Source organism: Corapipo altera, unplaced genomic scaffold (genome assembly GCF_003945725.1).
Source record: "Corapipo altera isolate COAL_440 unplaced genomic scaffold, ASM394572v1 45, whole genome shotgun sequence".
Taxonomy (NCBI): Eukaryota; Metazoa; Chordata; class Aves; order Passeriformes; family Pipridae; genus Corapipo; species Corapipo altera.
The window spans coordinates 9,209,072-9,228,972 of NW_020884877.1; the positions used below are offsets into that span (position 1 = coordinate 9,209,072).

At 41.1% G+C, this 19,901-nt stretch overlaps 1 protein-coding gene and 1 long non-coding RNA gene across 3 annotated transcripts in view; one reads left to right on the top strand and one right to left on the bottom strand.

Annotated features, from left to right (window-relative positions):
• Positions 1-1,953: 1,953 nt before the first annotated feature.
• Positions 1,954-16,543, bottom strand: LOC113944107 (inducible T-cell costimulator-like). Of its 2 annotated transcripts, XM_027636778.1 has the most exons (7): positions 16,444-16,543; positions 14,065-14,157; positions 8,392-8,430; positions 6,052-6,390; positions 4,957-5,069; positions 4,259-4,349; positions 1,954-3,730 (listed from the first exon to the last, which is right to left on the bottom strand). In XM_027636778.1, exons 2-6 carry the CDS (start codon positions 14,144-14,146, stop codon positions 4,260-4,262), a joined length of 663 nt encoding a protein of 220 aa, XP_027492579.1. In that variant the 5' UTR covers positions 14,147-14,157; positions 16,444-16,543; the 3' UTR covers positions 1,954-3,730; position 4,259. The 2 variants fall into 2 exon arrangements, with proteins under 2 accessions (XP_027492579.1, XP_027492580.1); XM_027636779.1 differs by lacking the exon at positions 8,392-8,430.
• Positions 16,544-19,840: 3,297 nt separating this feature from the next.
• Positions 19,841-19,901, top strand: part of LOC113944108 — a 9,831-nt gene continuing 9,770 nt past the window's right edge. Inside the window, exon 1 of the long non-coding RNA XR_003526583.1 lies at positions 19,841-19,890. This is a non-coding gene — a long non-coding RNA (uncharacterized LOC113944108). The remainder of the gene's footprint in view (positions 19,891-19,901) is intronic.

Sequence of the window (19,901 nt, forward strand, 5' to 3'; positions counted from 1 at the left end):
AGAAGTCCCTACTAACTGAATAGATTTATTTTTAACTAAATAGTTTCAATTACCCTGTATTTTTCTTGTTTTGTTTTATTATTAAGGTGTTCTTCTGCATGGTAACTTATAGATTCAAATGCATAAGGGACTCCCCACATTATAAAACACTTTATGAATAATGGTGTACGATATCACGAGTACTGATCCTGTGACTCATTTGTTTGCTTTACTCAAATTTGGGAGCCTCTTTTCCCCAGCCTTAAATAAACTTTTTAAAGTCTGTAAGAAATATGGTAGAACTTAGAACTATTTGAACTTTGAAGTCGGTGAAATACCTGTACTAAGGGAAAATGGCCCTCTCAGTGTCATTTCATTCCCTATACTATATATTAGGTATGAAATTGCCATCTTGAAGCGAATCATTAAATTCTTAGAGCATTCAGATTTGGGTTCATAATGCAGGCTGGGAAGATAAGCTTGCAAAATACATATCAAGGTTTGGATTTCAAACCAACTCAAGATATACAGGTGTTCACATTATGATATACTTATCGTTTATCCTTCCTTACATTTTGGAGTGGCTGAAGTTGTCATCCTGTACATCTTTCACCTGTTCACATCAGATCACTCTATCTGTTTAGCAAAGTCATTTTTCTGAAGTCATAAATTTTTTTATTTCAGGTCTTTACCTTCAAGATCACAAGTGGTTCTTTGCCATACATACCTATTTGGTTTATTGACTTTATTGTCTTCATATACTCCATACTGGTACAGACTGGGAAGAGCTAAAGAGCATTAGTGGGTGTAAATACATGTGGGGTGACTTATACCAGTTATAAATCAGAAAGGATGAAAGCAGCTTACTGGCACTGAATCTTGCATTAGATGTCGTATGACAGAAACTGATTTTACATAACCGCTGTTGTTAGAGATTCAGCTCCTGGAAAAGCCCTAGCAAAAATAATTTTTCAGTAATAATCTCAATGAATCAATAGAAGACAAGAATGTAGAGGGAGAGGTTGTAGAACCCTCCTTGTGGAGTCTCAAACAACTGTATAATTTCTGTGACAATCCTAAACCATTACGTAGCAAACAGAGAAATCATAGGTTGACATTGTATATTAGTAGTTTATTTTACCCTCAGACCTCTGATTTCCTGGCTGTTATTTGGAAGATTCTCAAGCTTCTACTTGTCTTGAAAGAGGACTTTTTAGAGGAGTTGGCTGTAATATTCTTATTTGAATTTTTTTCCTGCTAAAGTGGTCTTTTTCCAAAACTGGGAGTTTCCAAAGAGAGGTTTTACTTTTTGAAATGATGACCTGTTAGAATATTGTGCTTTTTTTATTTGTTTATTTTATTTTAACCCTTTCTTGTCACACAGTCTATAGACTCAGTTTGTGTTATTTTTTTCATGGTGTTTTTTTTTTTTCCTCATTTTGTCATCCTTTGTCTTCTTTCAGCTACTTTTAATTTTGATGTATTGAAGAATGGCAGAAAGAAATTGAAAAATGTCCCAAATTAATCCTGAATGTTATAAGTATCCTGCATAAGGGGTTAAGGGAAAGGAAGAAGAGATGGGACAATACTAAAAAAGACTTTCTCATGAAAATAAAAGGAAACAAACAGATCCAAACTGATAGTGTCACTATCTCACTGCATAGAAACAGGGCCAAATTTTTGGTTTTCATTTTTTTAATATTTTTTTCCTTGCTCTTTTTCCTGCTTCCCACTAAGATGCTATACAGGGATAAATTTTCCTGTACTCTCTTCTCTCCCCATTGTACTGTGGACTTTACAGAGCTTAATTCTTTCACGTGACGTGTATTCGTGCATGAACTTTCTTGTGGACACATATGGCATAATAAAAAAATGTTTTATTAAGAATAAAAATATATTTTTCCAGAAAGAAAGCAGTAATGGAACCTGAGGCTTCCAAATGCACTGTTATAATGAACATAAATAATTTCTCTCTCCAGTGCAGGATGTATGTATTTTAAACTGCCTTATTCACACTTTCATCATTTGTCCTTTATCCGGTAACATCTCAAGTCAAACCTCGAGTTTCTCCTTCTTTCAGAAACTCTTCATGAATTTCCATCTCAGTCTGGTGCAAGGTTCCAGGGGGTAAGATTCTCCTCTGTTACATAGGATCTTGCATCTAGTATTTCTCATAGGTAGTAGAGGTTAGCTGTTTTCACCAATAATTTTCAAAGGCAGTAATTTCACCAATACTTCTTTAAAACGGTGAGATGGGTGTATTTGTGGAGGTAGAGAAGAGCTTTGTTTGCTGAGGAGGTCAAGTAATTTGCAGAGGTTATGTGTCAGGAGGATGGGACAGAACGTAATGTTACCCAACACGGCAGGGTGCCCTCATCATCCCTGCCAAGGAGCTGGTTACCTGAGCAGGGTAGGGGCTGTGTGATTGGCAGTCCCCACCTCATTCGGTGCCTAACTAGTTTCCCTTTGCTTAATGTCACAGTTAGCAGTTTGCACCTTCTCTCTGCAAAACTTCTGTGTATGCAGGTGTTTGTTGAGGGAACCCCTGCTCTTGATATACCTGCTTATTTCCTCCTCATCCCCATCTGCCCCATGAAAACAGCCTTCTCTTTGCCAGACAAGCAGGTGGTGTATCTTTCTCAGCAGTGTCCCCTGACCAATGCCTGTTTTTTTAATGTATTACAGAGAGGCTCAGAATCAATGTACCACTCTGGCAGCCAAATGGCGTCTGGCAAGACATGCAGTTTGGATTCCCAGCTGGTCATTTATGGTCAGAGTTTTGATGGATTTCACAAGGAGTATGAAGGATTGATCGTTTCATTCATACTGAAGGCTCTCAGCAATTTCAGGCAGGTCAAGTAACCCCTAAACCCACTGGGGAAGTGGTAAAGGTTTCATGTCAAACCAAAAGAGGAAGTTAATTGCAGTGCAGAGTCCATATGGACACGAGGCCATACGGGCCTTATGGACTGTGTCGTATTTGTGCTGCAAGACATGTGAATAGGAGAGATCGTGCCTCCTAGTTCAGGGTCTGATCCTGAAGATTTGAACTGATCTAAAGTGAAATTGCAGTCTTGAAATACATTCATCTTGTAATATATTCCTCTGTTAGTAAAAGCATTCAGAATTTAATTAAATAAGGGGAGCCTCGAGGTGTGAATGGCGAAGATGTATTGACAACACAGATACAAAAAATGCAGATTACATACTTGAGGTACTGTGTCTCAGAGAAGCCTCTGCTGTACTCTCTGCTGTACACTCTCGGGTTTTGTTCCCATGCTAAAGTAGCCCAAACAGAAGGGCGTGTGCAATACATCGACAGTATGGCTGTGCCACAAGGACTGGCACTGGAGGTAGTCTTTTTTTTTTTTTGTCACCAGTGGAAAGTTTGTCATAAAGGAGACTAGAAAATAAAAGTTCTTTCTGTGACAGCACTACAGCAATCTACTCTCAAGCAAACTAATTTTCTACATTTTCTTCAACTACAAGCTGACATCTTTAACAAGCTGACACGTTGTTGGCACTTCATGTCCGAGTCAGTGGGTTGGGCAGGGTGCCAGTTAACAAACAAGGCTAGAGCAAAACACAGCTCAGAACAGTACTGGGGTGGGTGTCTCATGACTGAGCACAGGATCATCATGAGAGCTCAGGGAGGCTGGGAAAGGTGAGGAAATGCTGGTTTCCCATTGTCCAGGTTCAAGTAGATGGAAAACTGTGCTTCCAAAATTTCGACGCCACAAGCAACTTATACCTAGAATAGAAATGGAAAATCAGTTACATGAAACACCCCATATGTCTGAATCAGTCCAAATTCTTCTTCTGTTCTCTTCTGTAGCCAGTAGCTTCAGCTACTAAGCAAGGGCTTGAGCAGGTAGGAAGTTCCTCATTCTCTACAGTATACTTGCCTTTAGCCAGTAACACTCAGTAAATCTAGTAAATCACTTCCCTAGAAAGATTGTGGGTACCACACATCATCTGAAGATTCTGAATGGAACAGTTTCGTATCTCTTCCTCATGCATAAGATGGCACAGACACGAAGCAGTTGCATTTCTAGGAACCAGCCTACCACTATGATTCAAAAGGTTTTCAGAGATTTTGCTTTTAATTTCATCTTCCTGTAAGATGGCAGCATGAACTCCACTAACAAGCTATTGTAACAATCCCATCCAGCCACCCACCCATCTAGGAAGCAATGGCAGAGACAGCAAGCAGTCCTTTCCCTCTCAGAGAAAGCCTTGTAAGAGACACAAACAGAGATATAACTAGGCTTCATACAACCTCAGATTCTTGGTTTTTTAGCTGCATTCACTGCTGCCATGGGCATGTATTCACTGTTGTACTCATGGGAGTTGGAGTCACACTTTTGAATCTGCCAACAGAGGGAAAATACCATGAATTAATTTGTGGTCACTAACCTTTACCACTCCTGCCTTTGTTCTTTAAGTAGGGCAGTAACTCTGTCTGTTTTCAGTGAGAATAATAAAGTCAGAATTGACAGGCACTCACAAAGAAAACTTGCAATAAAACAAACTGAAAATTAAAAACACGCATTGCCCAAAAGAATAGCTAATGCTCACGGTCTTCCTTCTTTCCAAATGGTTCTTTGTTTAAGTGGTTTTGCACCAGAACAGTGCTGAAATTGCTCCAGTGATGATTTGTTTCCCCTTCTTGAAGAAAACAATCAGGTGAATTTCTTACCAAAGTAATTTTGCTGACCTGTGCAGCATTTCTCCTCTTTCCTTTGGTTCCCAGACTTTAAATCAATAAACAATTCTGTCTTCGAAAAATTACATTTGAGCTGCTGTCATCAATGACTGAATTCCAGTGGTAAATCAACAACTCAGTCTTCTTGTCAAAAAACACCGCACGTGCTCAGTGAGTATGTGCCCGTCCCACCCTTTAAATCTCATTAAATCAAGTTCCCCATCCATGACCCTTGGAAAAATGGTTCTGCATAATCTCGTATATTTGCTTACCTTGTTCCTTAAGCAACAGACTACAACACAGCAGACACAGGAAATCAGGGAAACCGTGATCAGGCCAATAATTATCCATGACTCCTGTCCCAGTGAAAAGCAGTCTTCCTTATCTGGACATGGGGATGCAAAAAAAAGTCATTACTGACAATTTGCAGGTTTGCCTCCTACAGATAACTTCAAATTATTTTCATTCTTCTCTTCATATTAAAAAATTAGCAAAAGTGAGCTCTGGAGAAGGATTTTCCTGAGCTGAATCACCACCTTGGAAAAGCGTATTCGGCAGGAAGCAAAATATTGCAGTTTTCCAGAAGGAGAGGTGAAACTGTTGGTAAACTGTGCTCAAAGTGCAGACAGAATAGAAACCAAGTCAGGCTTGAGAGTATGATGATATTTCAGATCTGAGTAAGGCTTCAGCTTGCATTCAGTGAGTACCACAGGTGATCTAAAGGGCAGCCTGATCAAAAGAAGGGGTAGACCTTTGCTGTCATGTTTGGATAGGAAGGCAAGCTGAGGTACACAAGATCACCTTTGCCCAGATCTGGCAGAAAATATGATAGGGCATGAAACATTTGGAAAAAATTATGAACATCTGGCTATCCATACAAATGGAAACGGACACTGCAGACAAAATCAAATGTCACAGCTTGATTCTGAGAATCTTTTTTAAATTCAGAGAGGGATGAGAGATAATTTGACCCAACCACATAATTGTAGCCTCAGCATTTCAGCTTCTATCTTTGTTTATCCTTAACATTTACACTCAGCAGCTTGAAAATGGACAAGGGAAATTTCTGCTGCAGGCAAAGGTGGGACTGCAGTACCCCAAAGCTGTAGTCTAGCTAACTTGGCTGCCACCAACAGTATGCAAAGCTCAGCATGGCCTGAAAAACCTGCCCAAGAAGATGAATAAATACAGAGAAGGCATGCTGATCAGTCTGCCAACACAGCTCCACTGCTACCACCCCCCTGCTAAGTAGTTTTAGGCTGTCCTGTAAATAGCTGTGCAAACTCTAGTCACATTTTTCACTGCAGCATAGCCATGCCTGATGTCTACTTATCAGTAAACTGAAGTGAGGGGAGAAGTAAACTTACCTGGGATGTACAAACAGATTTCTTTCAGGCGGCAATCTATATAAGGAGGGGGGAAGAATACCTCCAGACAGTAGATATAAATGTCCATGTGCTTTCTTTCCAGATTTTTAAGAATGAAAGTGGTGCTGGTATTTGAATTCTTTGTCTCACAGTAGGTGACATTACTCTTGGGGAAAACATTCTCTTCATTCAAATGGAGTGTACAGATTTCCTTCTTTTCTTTCCCTTTGAAGAGGGTCATGCTGAACTCGCTCACATTTTGGGGGTTGGGAAATGTGAAGTTGAAGTTTCCATTTTCAAATTCTACCATCACCTGGGGGTCAAGGTTGTAGAGCTGATCTGAAGACATAAAAACAATAAGTATAGTCAGTCACAGAACAATGAAAAGAATCCCTAAAGTGTTAAGAAACTCCTTTAAACAAAGCAAATAAACCAAGTGATTGAAAATTAAGGCATGTAGGTACTCAGAAAGGCCTGGCAGTGGAAAGCAGCCCTCACAATGAGATACCATTGTATCATTCTGGTCATGTCACACATTACGGACAAAAAAAAATGAGACCTGGCTTGTTATCTACTATAAGGCTGGAGAGGTCACTGTTGGCATTAGATCAGCAACCTTGATAATATTTCTCATTACTAAAGTTGCTAAATGATAAAGTTACTAAGGTTACTTAAAATATCAGTTACTAGATATTGTTTAAAGTCTCCCCTGGACCAAACACTATATAGACATACAATCCCTGTCTCAGACTGTCAGATTGTCCTATAGGTAAAACAAGGTGGGACAAAGATGACGATAATTATCTCTATTTTTGTTCATAATCTGTACCCCAGTGATCGTGGGATTATAGAATTGTATGTGTTGGAAAAGACCCTTAAAATCATTGAGTCCAACCATTAATCCAGCACTGCCAAGTCCACCACTAAACCATGTCCCTAAGTGCCACATGTACGTGTCTTTTAATACCTCCAAGGATGGTGACTCCACAACTTTCCTGGGCAGCCTGTTCCAATGTTTGTCTGCTCTTTCAGTGAAGAAATCTTTCCTAATATCCAAGCTAAAATTCTCCTCGTGCAACTTGAGACCTCTTCCTCTTGTCCTGACACTTTTTACTTGGGAGAAGAGACTGAATCCTACCTTGCCACAACCTCCTTTTACGTAGGTGTAGAAAGCATTAAGCTCTCCCCTGAGCCTCCTTTTCTTCAGGATAAACACCAGCCATTCATTTCACCAGCTCCATTGCCATTCTCTGGATATGCCACAGCACCTCAACAGCTTTCTTGTAGTGAGGGGCCCGGAACTGGACACAGCACTCGAGGTGTGGCATCCTCAGTGCCAAGGGCAGGGGGGGCAGTCACTGCCCTGGTCCTGCTGGCCACACTATTCCTCATACAGTCCAGGGTGCCATTGGTCTTCTCGGCCACCTGGGCACACTGCTGGCTCATGATCAGCTGCTGTTAACCAGCACCCCCAGGTCCTTTTCCACTAGGCAGCTTTCCAGACACTCTGCCCTAACCTGTAACTCCCCATGGGATTGTTGTGACTGAAGTGTAGGACCCTGCACTTGGCCTCATTGAACCTCATACAACTGGCCTCAGCAGTCTGTCCAGATCCCACTGCAGACAGAGCCTTCCTACCCTCCCACCTAACACTTCCACCTACCTGGATGTTTTCTGCAAACTTATTGAGGGTGCACTTGATCCCCTTGTCTGGGTCATTGATAAAGATATTAAACAGAACTGTCCCCAAAAATGAGCTCTGGGGAATACCACTTGTGACTGGCTGCCAGTCACTACCAATCTCTGGGCTCAGCCATCCAGACAGTTTGATGATATAGCTGAACATTTAAAATGGGATGTGAGCCCAAAACTCTTACATAACTTCCTTAACCACAAGACTCAGCTTTTCTTTGTTGAGTAGATAGTGATTTGAAGCACATTATAAAGTTTCAACCTGATTACTTAGATGGCTATAGCACCTTTATCACTAACATAATGGAAAAAGTAGAAGACAGAGGTCACTGTGTGCATGCACCTGCATGCAATCCAGAAATCACATCTGACCTTCCTAAAAACTGCCTGAAAATCTCTCAGATGTTCTGCAACTCTCACTGGGCAAATTTCTTGGAGAAGCAAAAGAAAGTAAACTGACCAAGGACCTCCTGCTACCTCACAGTTTGACTCTGTAAAGTCAGCAACCAATAGCATGGGAAACTCCTTCAAATAAAAATATGTTAAAGTGTGCTGTAAAAAAATGAGAGTTTTTTTCTTCAAGGGCAGTATTTTCTGATCTAAAAAGGCATTTAACATCATAAACCAAATTAGGCAAATATGTCTTACCTATATTTTTGCATGGTTTTGATGAGCAGCTCTCAACTCCTGAAAAATACAAAATTGTTTCCTGTTTAAAATGCAAGAACAAGGGCTGAGCCATGCAATGTTAAGATGCTGAAGCAATTTTTTAATTTGTATCATTAGCCTGTCTGATCCTTTCTGTGCTACACCATAAACTTATATGATGTGATAAAACAATGAAATATAAAAAGCAAAGCAGAAAGAAAATGCTTAAGGCAAGAACTTATATTTATCATACATATAGCATTTACAGATTCTGTTTTAAGAATCTGCAAAGTAATAGGTGTACTTCATAAACAGAAACTGAGACAGAAGTAAAATTTTTTCGCAAAATACTGAGGAAATCTGGCCCACGTAATATAGCATACTTTTGATTTCTCATGAATCTGAGTGTGCAGTGAGCCAGCATTACACTTTGTTTCCAGATCAAAGTGCTCATTTCCATCAACTTTTATTCTGTTTCCCCCACTGCTCAGCTCTGCATCAAAGTATCTTATGGCACATCCAGAACGAATATGTATTTGATGTTCCAATATGTACAGCAAGAAAACCTTCAAGCAATGCATATGGTTTTATTCCTTTTTCAGCAGCAACTTTTTCCTTCATTGTTCATAGATGTCCTTCGTTACAGGACGCAGCCACATTTTTAATGTGTTCTGGATTGGTTCTTCAAGCTGCAGCCTCCATCATCACCCACTATGGTAATACTATGAAATTGTTTGTATGTCAGTACTGGCAACAATAGCCCAGTCTGATAGTGATTCATTTGTAATTTTTCTTTTTGCAGTGTCCTAAAATTAAATGTAAAGACAGGTATACAGACAAACAGAAAAACTGTGCTTTTCCTGTTTTCTGGGAGCCTGTGTAAGTTCTTCAGAGGCTGCTTAGATTGAAGTACACTCTACATCAGCATTTTATGATGCTAAGCAATTATGGGGCAAATACTTAAAGACTTTGATAATATTCTTCTTGTTACTGCTACAGGGTAGTCTAGATCCACACAGAGCAGGTCGCCAGCTGTGCCAGGTGGTGCACTGATTACAAAGTATGAATAATCTTTTTCCCAAGGCACCTGTTATCTTGGTCATCTGGCCTGTATATGCACAGGAACAGAGGATTATTCTCTTTTGGGTACCTTTGTATGATCTCAGCTCTTTCTGGAAAGAGACAATCTTTTAGTGTCCATGCTTTTTCCTTCTTTGAATCCTTGCCCCACAATTACTGCCACTGGCAAGGGTATTTGCATGAGTGATACTAGTCTGAAATATTTTTAGTGTAACACATAAGCTCATGGACTTCTGGAAGACACTTTGCAATGCTCAGTTGGAAAGCTACAGAAACTTTATCCCTTTTTGATTGCTTTACCATCTTCCTGGCTACCACATCCTTCTTGGTTTACTGTGCACAGTCAGTGCCCTTATCTAATTCAGTGACAGTTCTAATATCTGTACTCTGCTCAGGACTGTTACTTAGGTGTATGATAACAGACAAGGTGTTTGGCATCTTGGACCACTGGTGTGAAGATAGGCAGCCAAAACACACAACTCACCAACCCACGGTGAAACAGAGCTCTAGAACCACTGAATACACAGACAAAGTGCAAGCCCTTAAAATGTTACATAGTGTGAAAGGCTGAAAGCAAAGGTCACATAAAGAAACAGTTCCTGATGACTCTCACGTTGCATGATGAAAAAAACCCTTGCTGCTATGAGAAGAGTATTTGAAATAAAGGTCTTTAAAAATGCACTGTAGTTTGGTAACATATACCTTTAAAATTTGGCCAAAGAGCAGAGAAATTATTTAGGGAGGGGAAATAAAGAACAAATGTGTTGGTACAGCAGAATTAGGGAACATGATGAATGCTTAAGTTACCCTGATACTTCTGAGAAGCACTTGCCTGTAGCTGAGACCTTTACATTTGTCACTGGTTGTCTGAGAGGAGAGGCAGATGCTGACTCTCTCAGGGCAGCTACAGAGCCAAGTGGTGCCATATTCCCTCCATGTCCCAGAGGAGCACGGCACTACCCTACTCTGAGCACTAAAGCAACAAATTTGAATTTGTTTTCTCTGTTTGTCTCTGAGAATAGTTCAATTAGGCTGTTAGCTAATGAAATTGCCCTTTCATACAGGGTAGTTTAAAATGTTTGTCAGAGATCATGGTTTTAATCCTTGTTTTTAATGGAAAAGGGCACAGAGAGGTCATTAAGCATTTAGTTCATGTGACCTTGTGTCAAGCTGAAAGATCGTTTTGTATCCTCTCAGACCCAGAAGCCTAAACTGCCTATTTTCAAGAAAGACTCAGTAATGTATTTCTCTGAATGAGCATTTTGATAAATGTGATGCAATTAATATTCCTTTGAAACAAGTGCCCACGGAGAAGAGTGTGCTTAGCATAGGACAAAGGCAGCACATTTTGAAATTAGATTAACAGTGCCTAAGCTTAAAACACAAAATTGGCTATATGGATGACCACAATTGGTGAGATCTGACATAAATTTTCAACTCACTGCATCAGCTCCCAGTGTGAATGCACTCACTGAATACTAAAAGGTGGCTCCTTCCCCCTCCCTGTGCCTGATTGCTGTTGTCCTGTGCCCAGTTGTGCCAGTTCATCCCTAGGTAATCCTATGGACCTGTAACATTCTGTGGTTAATGGCCAGACACACTTGGGTTGTCATTTGCCAAGCTCCAGTCAGAATGAATGTACTTTTGGTAGGCTTTGAAATAGGAAACTTATGTTTAAACATCCAATAATATTGAGAGATTCACTGACTAAACCTCCCTAATACCACCTCATAAATATGTGAATAAAAGACTACAACATGGTATTGCTGGAAATGAACAGAAGACTCTCACTGGTTCAATATGCTTAAAATCTAAACATGCCTAGATTTGGCCATAAGGTTCCTCTTCATTATTTTTCATAGAAGAGACAATTCAATTGCATATGAAGGTTTTGAGACAAGAGGAAACAAATCGTTCATTTGTTTCCTGGCAGTGTTACACTGTGCAGTGGTATGGAGTTGTTCCTGGCTCACCTGATGTGAAGCAGAGTCAAGACAAATATTATGGTTCAGATGTAAATCCAAGAGATGAACATGTGTATGGAAGTAACATCTTGCTATAACAAACTATGGAAAAGGATGTGCATTTGTGTATATGTTTATTTACAATTATGTCCATTTCCATCTCAATTTCATCTTTACTGCAGCAGGAAATCCCTTTGCCAGAGGTTTGGGAATTTCTATGGTAGTGTGCTTGGATACTGAGGCCAATGGAAGGTGTGTTCTTTTCATTTTAATGGGATTGCAATTTTGAGCTTTCTAGTTGCTCTTTGGCAGACCCAGTGCTATTTGAAAGCATCACCAATCTGTTACACATCTTGGTCCTAACAGAGGTTTAAAAACCACTTTCAATCAGTTTTCAAGGCTGAGGTTTAGAGTAGGAGCTTGGTTTTCTTGCTGTTTGTATTATTTGCCATGGCTCTCACAAAGCTAACTAGCTGTTAAAAAGAAGCATAATTTCACTTGTGTATTTTTGCCTCTCAAGATGAACAAGGAGATTGCAGACCCTGCTTCTAAAACAAACCCATTTGTTTCGTTAATACTAAATGCATAATGAAACCATACAGTTTTTTAAGTTGCTATAGCTTTGACCTTTCAAGGCACTCTGAAAGATGACACTGTCAATTCAGTGTCATTAGTCATATGCCTAAAACTAACATGTTCCTATCATTCAAGAATCAAGGATAAAGAGAGGAAAGAGTGCTTCTGGGCAAAGCAAGAAATGACCAGAATTATCTTAGGAAGCCATCTATAACCTAAATTATTTTTATGATACAATTTACGTTGAGAAACACCAAAACTCTTATAAAACATATCACTAAACAACAGCCCTTGATAATATTTCATAAGCCCTTCTAAGAAATGACCATGACTTCCTCCTGTATTGACAACAGGGGATCTGTGGGTGAAGAGTGATAATTCTTTGCGAACGTCAATGTGCAAAAGCTCATGTGCAGTGTTTCATAGCAAGGGCCTCAAGTGCTATGGAATCCTACTTACAGCTCTGTACTCCCAAATCTCATAGCTTATGTTTCTCTACAGTCACGCTCTTACAAACTATTTCTTTATTACAGTTGGGTTACCAAATTAGAATACTTACATGTGCATGTATGTATCCCCCATTTACATTGAAAAAAACCCTATCCATAGATAGTTTAGGACTTGCTAAGTAGGGCTTGCAAATTGCCAAGTTAAAAAACTAACAAACAAAAAGAAACAAACCAACCAAACAAAAACCCAAACCACACCAAAATCTCAGAAGTTACTCTGCTTTTACTCCCAAAAATTTGCCACAATGCTGGGCAGCACTCTCTGGAGACCTAGCTTGTTCTCTCAGTAAGAGTCTCATACTGATGTGTCTTCCGTCAAGTTGAACTTTTCTTTTAACAGGTAGCTTCAGCCACGTGTAAAAGCATGCTGGACAAGTAAACCTGCTAAATAGACTAGGTGAGAAATATGTAACCTAATTGAAAGGACTTTTTGTGAGTAGATTTAAGAATAACTTTCAAAGGAGAAAAAGGGCAGCTCATGTCCCTTTAGTGATACTAATTGCAGTCGTCCTTTCCTGTGATTTCACCCATCTTTCCATTCTATCTGAAAACTCAGTATGCTATCCATGTATTAGTTAGCCTTAGTATCTGTATTGCCAGAAGAGCTGAAAACTGGTTTTTATTTATATGAAAGCTTAAGTTTTGTATGAAACCTCAGAAGTACTTAAATTCTAGAGGGGGGCTTGAAACCTATCCTTTATCACTAGAATTTCAGAAGCAAGTGTATTAATAGCCCTTGACCTTCAAAGGAGCATATTTAGATCATGCTTAATAACTGCACACACTAAATCTCAGGTCTTACTTACATTGCATTACACTAAATCCTTGGACAGAATATGTATAAAAAATAGACTCTTCCTAATCAGATATCATCTGTATTTCCATTCTGACCCATCAATAAGTGGGTTTCAGAGATAAATGTGAGCTGTGGTATTTTACTTTGCTGGGATAAAACGCTGAAGCCTGTTAAACACTACATCCATGTTTATGGCTGGACCAGGATCAGTGCTGTCACTGTGCAGCTTCTCAAACACAGGACAGGAATGCTGTGCTTCCTTTTCAGTCTGTCTGTGTTTCAAGCCTGCATCAAACCAATCTCGTCCACTCTTCCACGCCATATACATTTTTCACTGCATAAAAATTCCCCGTCCAAACAACAGCAGGTTTAATATTAATAACCTGGCTTCTCTTTATTAAGCCATTCACCATCATGCTGCTGTAAAATCTTATGCCCAGCAAGGGAAGCTGGCTGAAGCACTACAGTCCAAGCAGCTGTAATGCTGAGCAGATGAGCTAAAGAACATCAACAGTTAAAACTGGTACTTTTTAGTTTCAGAGCAAATGCCCTGTGATGGCAGGAATTCTCTTCCCACCAACTCTAGTGATAATAAAGTTGAGAGTAATCTTTTTGTAGCTGTTTCCCTTGATTACCTTTATCCTCCAACCCCCTGCTATCATGCCTCATTTACTGTCTCCCATCATTGGCTTCTTTCTATTGTGTAGAGATACCTACTGCAAGGAGAATAATCCAAAATTATACTCACTGTACAGGGCTTCAAAATGAAAGCAGAGGACACAGAAAGTTACAGCAACTGACTTCATGCCTGCCTGATACAGAGGCACCATCCTTCTGTCTGCTCTGAAGATGAGGAAGAACACATGGGTAGAAAAGGAAGTGGTTTGTGGGCACTGGGGGAAATTGTAAGATAATCAGAAGGACTCTGTAATTTAACCCCTGACTATATTATAGCTATGTCAGCATTAGCTGTTGCACGCACCTGTGGAGTTTAATGCTTTTTTTTTTTTCCTGTCTCATGGCTTGCTGTCATGGACAGGAAGATGAAAGATTTTCTGACATTAATTTTCATGTTCACTTCTGCAAAGACTTATTTCTGGTTAAGTGTGTCACAACAGGGGCTACAGTCACCTACAGTACACATCTACAGATGGCCATGGTCAGCAGCCTCCTTAAATTAGCTTACAATAAATACAACTGCCCTTACAAAACTAATGGTCTTGCTCTATGTGGAAACCATTCATTAGTAGAGTAGGAGTCTCATTGGAAGAACATGGCCAAATTGCAGAAAGATCCCTTCAATCCTGTGACTTCCTAAAGTTCACTCCAGTGTGACTTCCAGCCTGGAGGTCAGGCTTGCTTTGCCTGAAGTTTCATGAGAAACTTCATGCAGCTCTGTGAGAGGAGGAAATTAGACCCAGTGCCCCAGGGCCTTAGGTCAAAAGTTTCTGTCCTTCCCTCTCCCTTGCTTTTTGCAGCACACTCTATTCCAGTCTGTTATCCATCTGTATTCCAGGAATGTTTTAGGACCCTTTGTGACAACATGTTCTACAGTCATTTAGTCCTGGCTATTTATTCTATGTCTATAATGCTAAATTTAGTGCAGATAACATGCAAGAAAAGCAGCTTATAAATCGCGTTTAATATATTTGATGCAGTTAGCACTTTTGATTGCACAAAATGAAAACATAAAGGACTAATAATGGTGCCTTACAGACATTCCCAGAGTTGAGTTCTTGAAATGGTCATGCAGTGGTACCAAATAACTGGTGAATAACAGGATTGTGTTACAGATTCACTCCTATTTTATACTGTGTGAATAAATATTTAAATGTTGGTTTACTTCTCCTCAAGAAGTGATTTAATTTCTTTCACTACTACTGCTGTAGTAGTGTTTACATGGACACTGGCAACAAGTTTTACTTTTTCATATCTTTTCAAAGTCGTGCAAATCTTTGCCTTTTTTAAAATTAAAATCAGAGCTAAGCCTGAGTCAAGTCAGGATTTGATCCAAATTTTCAGCTCAGGTTTCTGGAGCCAAGCATAAGTAACTTTAACTAGAGAAAGTTTCTGTGGTATGCTTTTAATTCTGAAGCTGAAAAGTAATATATGGAGGTCCAAACAATGACAAAGCTGCAAAAGACACATCTGACTCTGGAACTTTGCCTATGAAAGTGTGACCCACATTAGGATCTACTGAGGTTCCAGGTGGGATCATCTTTTCCATTCCCCACAAAACTCATGGGGAATGCTGAAAGATCAGAGCAGCCCTCTCCTGGCACAAGACCTTCATTGTCCCTCAAGTAAGCATAGGAGATGCTGCCAGAAAGACTTGTAGTAAAAAGAGCTGCTGCTGCTACAAAATTGAAGGTGGAAGAGAATCATGTGCCAAGTACCCCTATCCATATCTTTGGGAGAGCATGCTGACAACACATCAAGAACTGAGTCCCTACAAAGCCTACCACAGGCTGGGAAGGCCAATAAAGATGGAGGGGAATGTATTCCTTTGAGAAAAGCTTTAGCTAACTTTTTACAAAAACAAGCTTCAAAACAAATCAGTATTGTTGTTAGGGTTCAAAATGTTTATGTCCTTCTTAAAAATTTAAACAGTCTGTTAGGAAACTAATTTTGATAGAGAATATTTTTTTTTTTAACCAATATATTTATTTTGGAGCAACTTACTCCTTCCCTCTCTCTCTGTGACTGTTTCAGTTATACCAATGCAGAGATGATTAATACACATCTATTTCACTTCTGGGGTAAGAATAGCTACTAGCATAGCTTGGTTGGCATAGATCTCACTAGAACAATCGAAGCCAGTAAACAGTTTGTATTTGTTATGTACTCTCTCTTTCCTATAGTTATAGCCTGAAGTCTGGAATTACACCTTCTCTTTTTCTGCTTCCTGGCACTTGGGATTGCTACAACACACTGATCCCTTTGTTTCAAAAGGGTCGAGCCTGGAGTACACTTTGGGGTACATTTGGCCGCACTCTGAAGTTTGATCTAAACAGTGATTTCAAGTGTATTTGATGATGAGCCAGCAGAACCTGGGGCTCTCACAGTGGATATTCACAAGCGAAGAGACACAAAGTCTAGCTCAGGGCCCAGCACAAGGGATGCTCACCTTCTAGTCCCCACCAACAGAGACTCCTCCACCACCTTTCAGTTCTTTTGTCTTTGCCTCCCTCCTCTGTCAGCACTCACCTACTTCACAAAGACATCGTTACTGCAATTTGGAAATGTTTCCTGTAAAATGTTTCCTGTAAATACTACGGTTGGTTACAGTTAACCACCTGGGACAAGCAGTCTGTTTCCACAACACATTTCCTACAACTGCAACTTATTTTGCTCACAAACACGTGTTTCCTTTTTCCATCTTCATTCATTTCTCTGTGTCTTGATTTTTACTCTCCCATCCACACACGCCTCTCAGAGCTGGCTTCTTTTCTCCTCTAACCTGATTGTCCCCCAGTCCCTGACTACCCTTCTCCTCAAGCAGAGGCTGCCCTTCACCACATGCAGTAAATCCCGTCTGAAATGTAGCCTTTCCTTCTCCTCAAGTCCTATTCTTTCCTCATGTCCTACCCACAACACTACTCTATAGTGATAATCTCCTTTTTTTCCTATCATCTCACTTCTGACTATTTACAACCTGGAAAAGCCTTATGTGAATTTTTATGCCTTTAAAAATGCATTCAGTGATACACTGAGTTCCAAATGGGCTTGCTCACCCCTTAGTCCGTACACCAGTGTTCTCTACCACAAATCTTCAGGGCTTCTGCCTTCTAGCTCCAAGTAACTTGGAAAACAACACTTCTGCAGTTTCCCTAAGGACACAGAAAAGATTTTCCCTGTGTGTATGATGTATATTTTTCTTTGCTCTCTTTAATCACATAATTTTTATTTATACTTACTGTTACCACCCTAAACAATGTCCATGTTAGCAGAATGATACTGCAAGGTCTGCTGTGAAACCAAGGTACATTGAAATGTCTTATTCCATCTCACCAACAGTTTTCCACTTCTGCTTGCGGATGGTGAGCAGTTGCCCACAGCAATATAAAATATTCTCTCAATAGAATGTTTTGTAATTCTTTCTGCAGAGGCTTCTACAGTCTATCCACACAAATTATATTCTGTTGTCTCCTGCTGCTTCTCATTCTTTGCTTCAATATCTGGCCTATATTCTCATGACTCTGGGTCATTCCCTCGGGGCTGGAGCAGAAAGCCTCTACACTCATGTGTTTTCATTTCCTGTCCTCCTAGTTGAGGAGGGGAACAATGATTTTCACTGTGCTATTTTTAAGGTCCTGTGATGATTTTAAATCCCACTTCCCATCTGCACCAGTCCCCATTAGGTGTGTAAACAAGCTGCAGTCATTCAGTATGTAGAGATTTCAGCCTGAAATGCAGCTCATGTGCTCCCTCATTTGTTCTGATGCCTCCTTTGCTGATATATTGGTCTAATCTCTCCTCTAGGCCCGTGGGGCAGGCATGCTGTAGTATTCTCTCCATCAGTGTGACAGTGGAGGCTACTGGCGCTCAGCTCAGCAGCAGGGCACCTCCCTGCAGAGTAGGTCTAATGAGATGGTTCCCTTTGGTGTTACAGTCTGTGTGGCTTTGCTTCTTGGTACAAGCTCAGGTACTCTATGAATATTTTTTTTTTGATGATGATGCTTGAGAATATTTCATTGTCATTGACTTCCCTAAAAGAAGAAAAAAATGAAGTATGTTAAGGAGTTTAGCCCAGCTCTAAGGCTTGCAAGGGTATTGACCTATAAATTCAGTCAACAGGCACTAAGTGGCAATTCAGCCAAGTCTAAACAAGTTGCCCAGAGAGGCAGTGGAAGCCCCATCCCTGGGAACAACTGAAGAAGTTGAAGATGTCCCTGAGCATTGCAGGGGGGTTGGACTAGGTGGTGTTGAAGGGTCCCTTCCAACACAAGCTGTTCTATGATTCTAAATGCCACTTCAGACCCTGGGACTAATGTCTTGGACTGGCTGACTCAAGGCAACTGAGAGCCACCTAGGAAAAAACTGTCTCCATCTGATGTCAGGAGCTGCTATCCCTCTGTGTATCCAGCCCCTGTGCATCCTTCAACACAGTTACCTAATAGAGGTACTGAACCACTTCTCTAAGATATGGAGTGTAGATAAAAAAGGGCCCAATGTGCAGGAGGCCCTGAGTGTGCAGGAGGTATTTAGGAGAATGCAAGGGTTGTAGGTGGCTTGGGTTTATGGGCAGTGCTCCAGAAGGAAGAGCGTGCTTTCTGAAGCCATTGCAGTTCCCTGTGGCCAACAGGCTGCTGTATGGGACTTTGTTACAGGGCTGCTTATATCTAGGTTTGGAAGGGAGGTCTTCCAGAATGGATAGTGAATATGTAAAACCCAAATGAAGTGCAAACCTGGAGACCCATACAGGTATTGTCTGGTACATGGCAGCAGTGCATGTGAGATATGTGCTGATGAGCTGGGTGATCGTGGAAGTTATTTGGCTTCTGAATGTAAATTTAACTGTCTTTTAGGTGTGACAGTGATGAATTATACACATTTGTAAAATTTTCACACCCCAACTCTTTCAAAGCTTGTAGTAGGGTGGGGGCTCCTGTTATGTGGTTATCTGGTCAGCTGCCTTGAAGGAGTTAGGATAGAAAGAGCCACATTCTGCGGTGCTGCTTGGGGTTTGTGGTGTGATTTTTATCTCAGCACTGTTGTGATTACTTTTTAAAGGTAAACTCTTACTACCACTGTGTTGACAAAGAGGATCTTTCTCCAACAGAAACAGTCCCCAAAGTTATGATGCATTCTTGTAGATAAATCAAAAGTTATGCTGAAAATTGCAAGGACAGGTGAAGCAGCACAACCCTGGTTTGGACTTCCAGAAACACTGAAGTGGCTGAGGACACATACATGCTACCGTCTGTTCCCAGGTGACTTAAAGAGCTTTTGAAACCTCTGTTTCTCAAGTGTTTTCAAGCCAGGCTTCACTGTTGTTAGTGGTTAACTGAAGCAAGGCTTAGACAGCTGAGGCCTTGGTGGATTTGAAGGAGTGAAAACAATGAAATCACAAATACGTAGCTAAGTATCCTCTGTTTTGTGTCTGTCATTCAGAATCTCACAGGTTACTGCCGTGGGAACAAAGGCAGTACCGAAGGCAGTGCTCCCACCTGCAAAGGTGAGATCACTCGATCGTCCCGCTCCGGGCTTGGTCCCGCCGCCCTCCTCTGATGGGTGCCAGAGCCAAGACAGCCACAGCTGGGCTGCAGCGCTGTGTCACCCCCGGGGCTCCTGCGGCGAGGGACTGCTGAAGGGTTTGCTTCCCCTTCTGCAGGAGACGCTGCCAAGAGCTGCCCTTCACGCTGGGCGCTGTGAAACGGGGGGAGCAGCATTCCTTGGCAGTGCAGCCGCCGCCCGCAGCGCCAGCCCCGCGGGGAAACCCCTGCGGGTCCCCCGTGCCCCGCGCGGAGCCCCCGGCACGGGGCGGGCGCGTCTCCCGCGGCCACACGGGGGCGCTGCCGGATCGGCTCCGGCGCGGCCGGGCCCGGAGGGGAGCGCTGAGTGCGGGGGGACCGTGAGCTCGGG

What these genes read in the sequence shown, in the direction of transcription:
- LOC113944107 (XM_027636778.1), bottom strand. Translation starts at nt 14,146, where the DNA reads ATGGTGCCTCTGTATCAGGCAGGCATGAAGTCAGTTGCTGTAACTTTC. An exon ending in AAAACCATGCAAAAATATAG is followed by an intron (nt 6,391 to 8,391) that starts GTAAGACATATT and finishes TTATGTCTTCAG; the next exon opens with ATCAGCTCTACAACCTTGAC. An exon ending in TCTGTTGCTTAAGGAACAAG is followed by an intron (nt 4,350 to 4,956) that starts GTAAGCAAATAT and finishes CTCTGTTGGCAG; the next exon opens with ATTCAAAAGTGTGACTCCAA.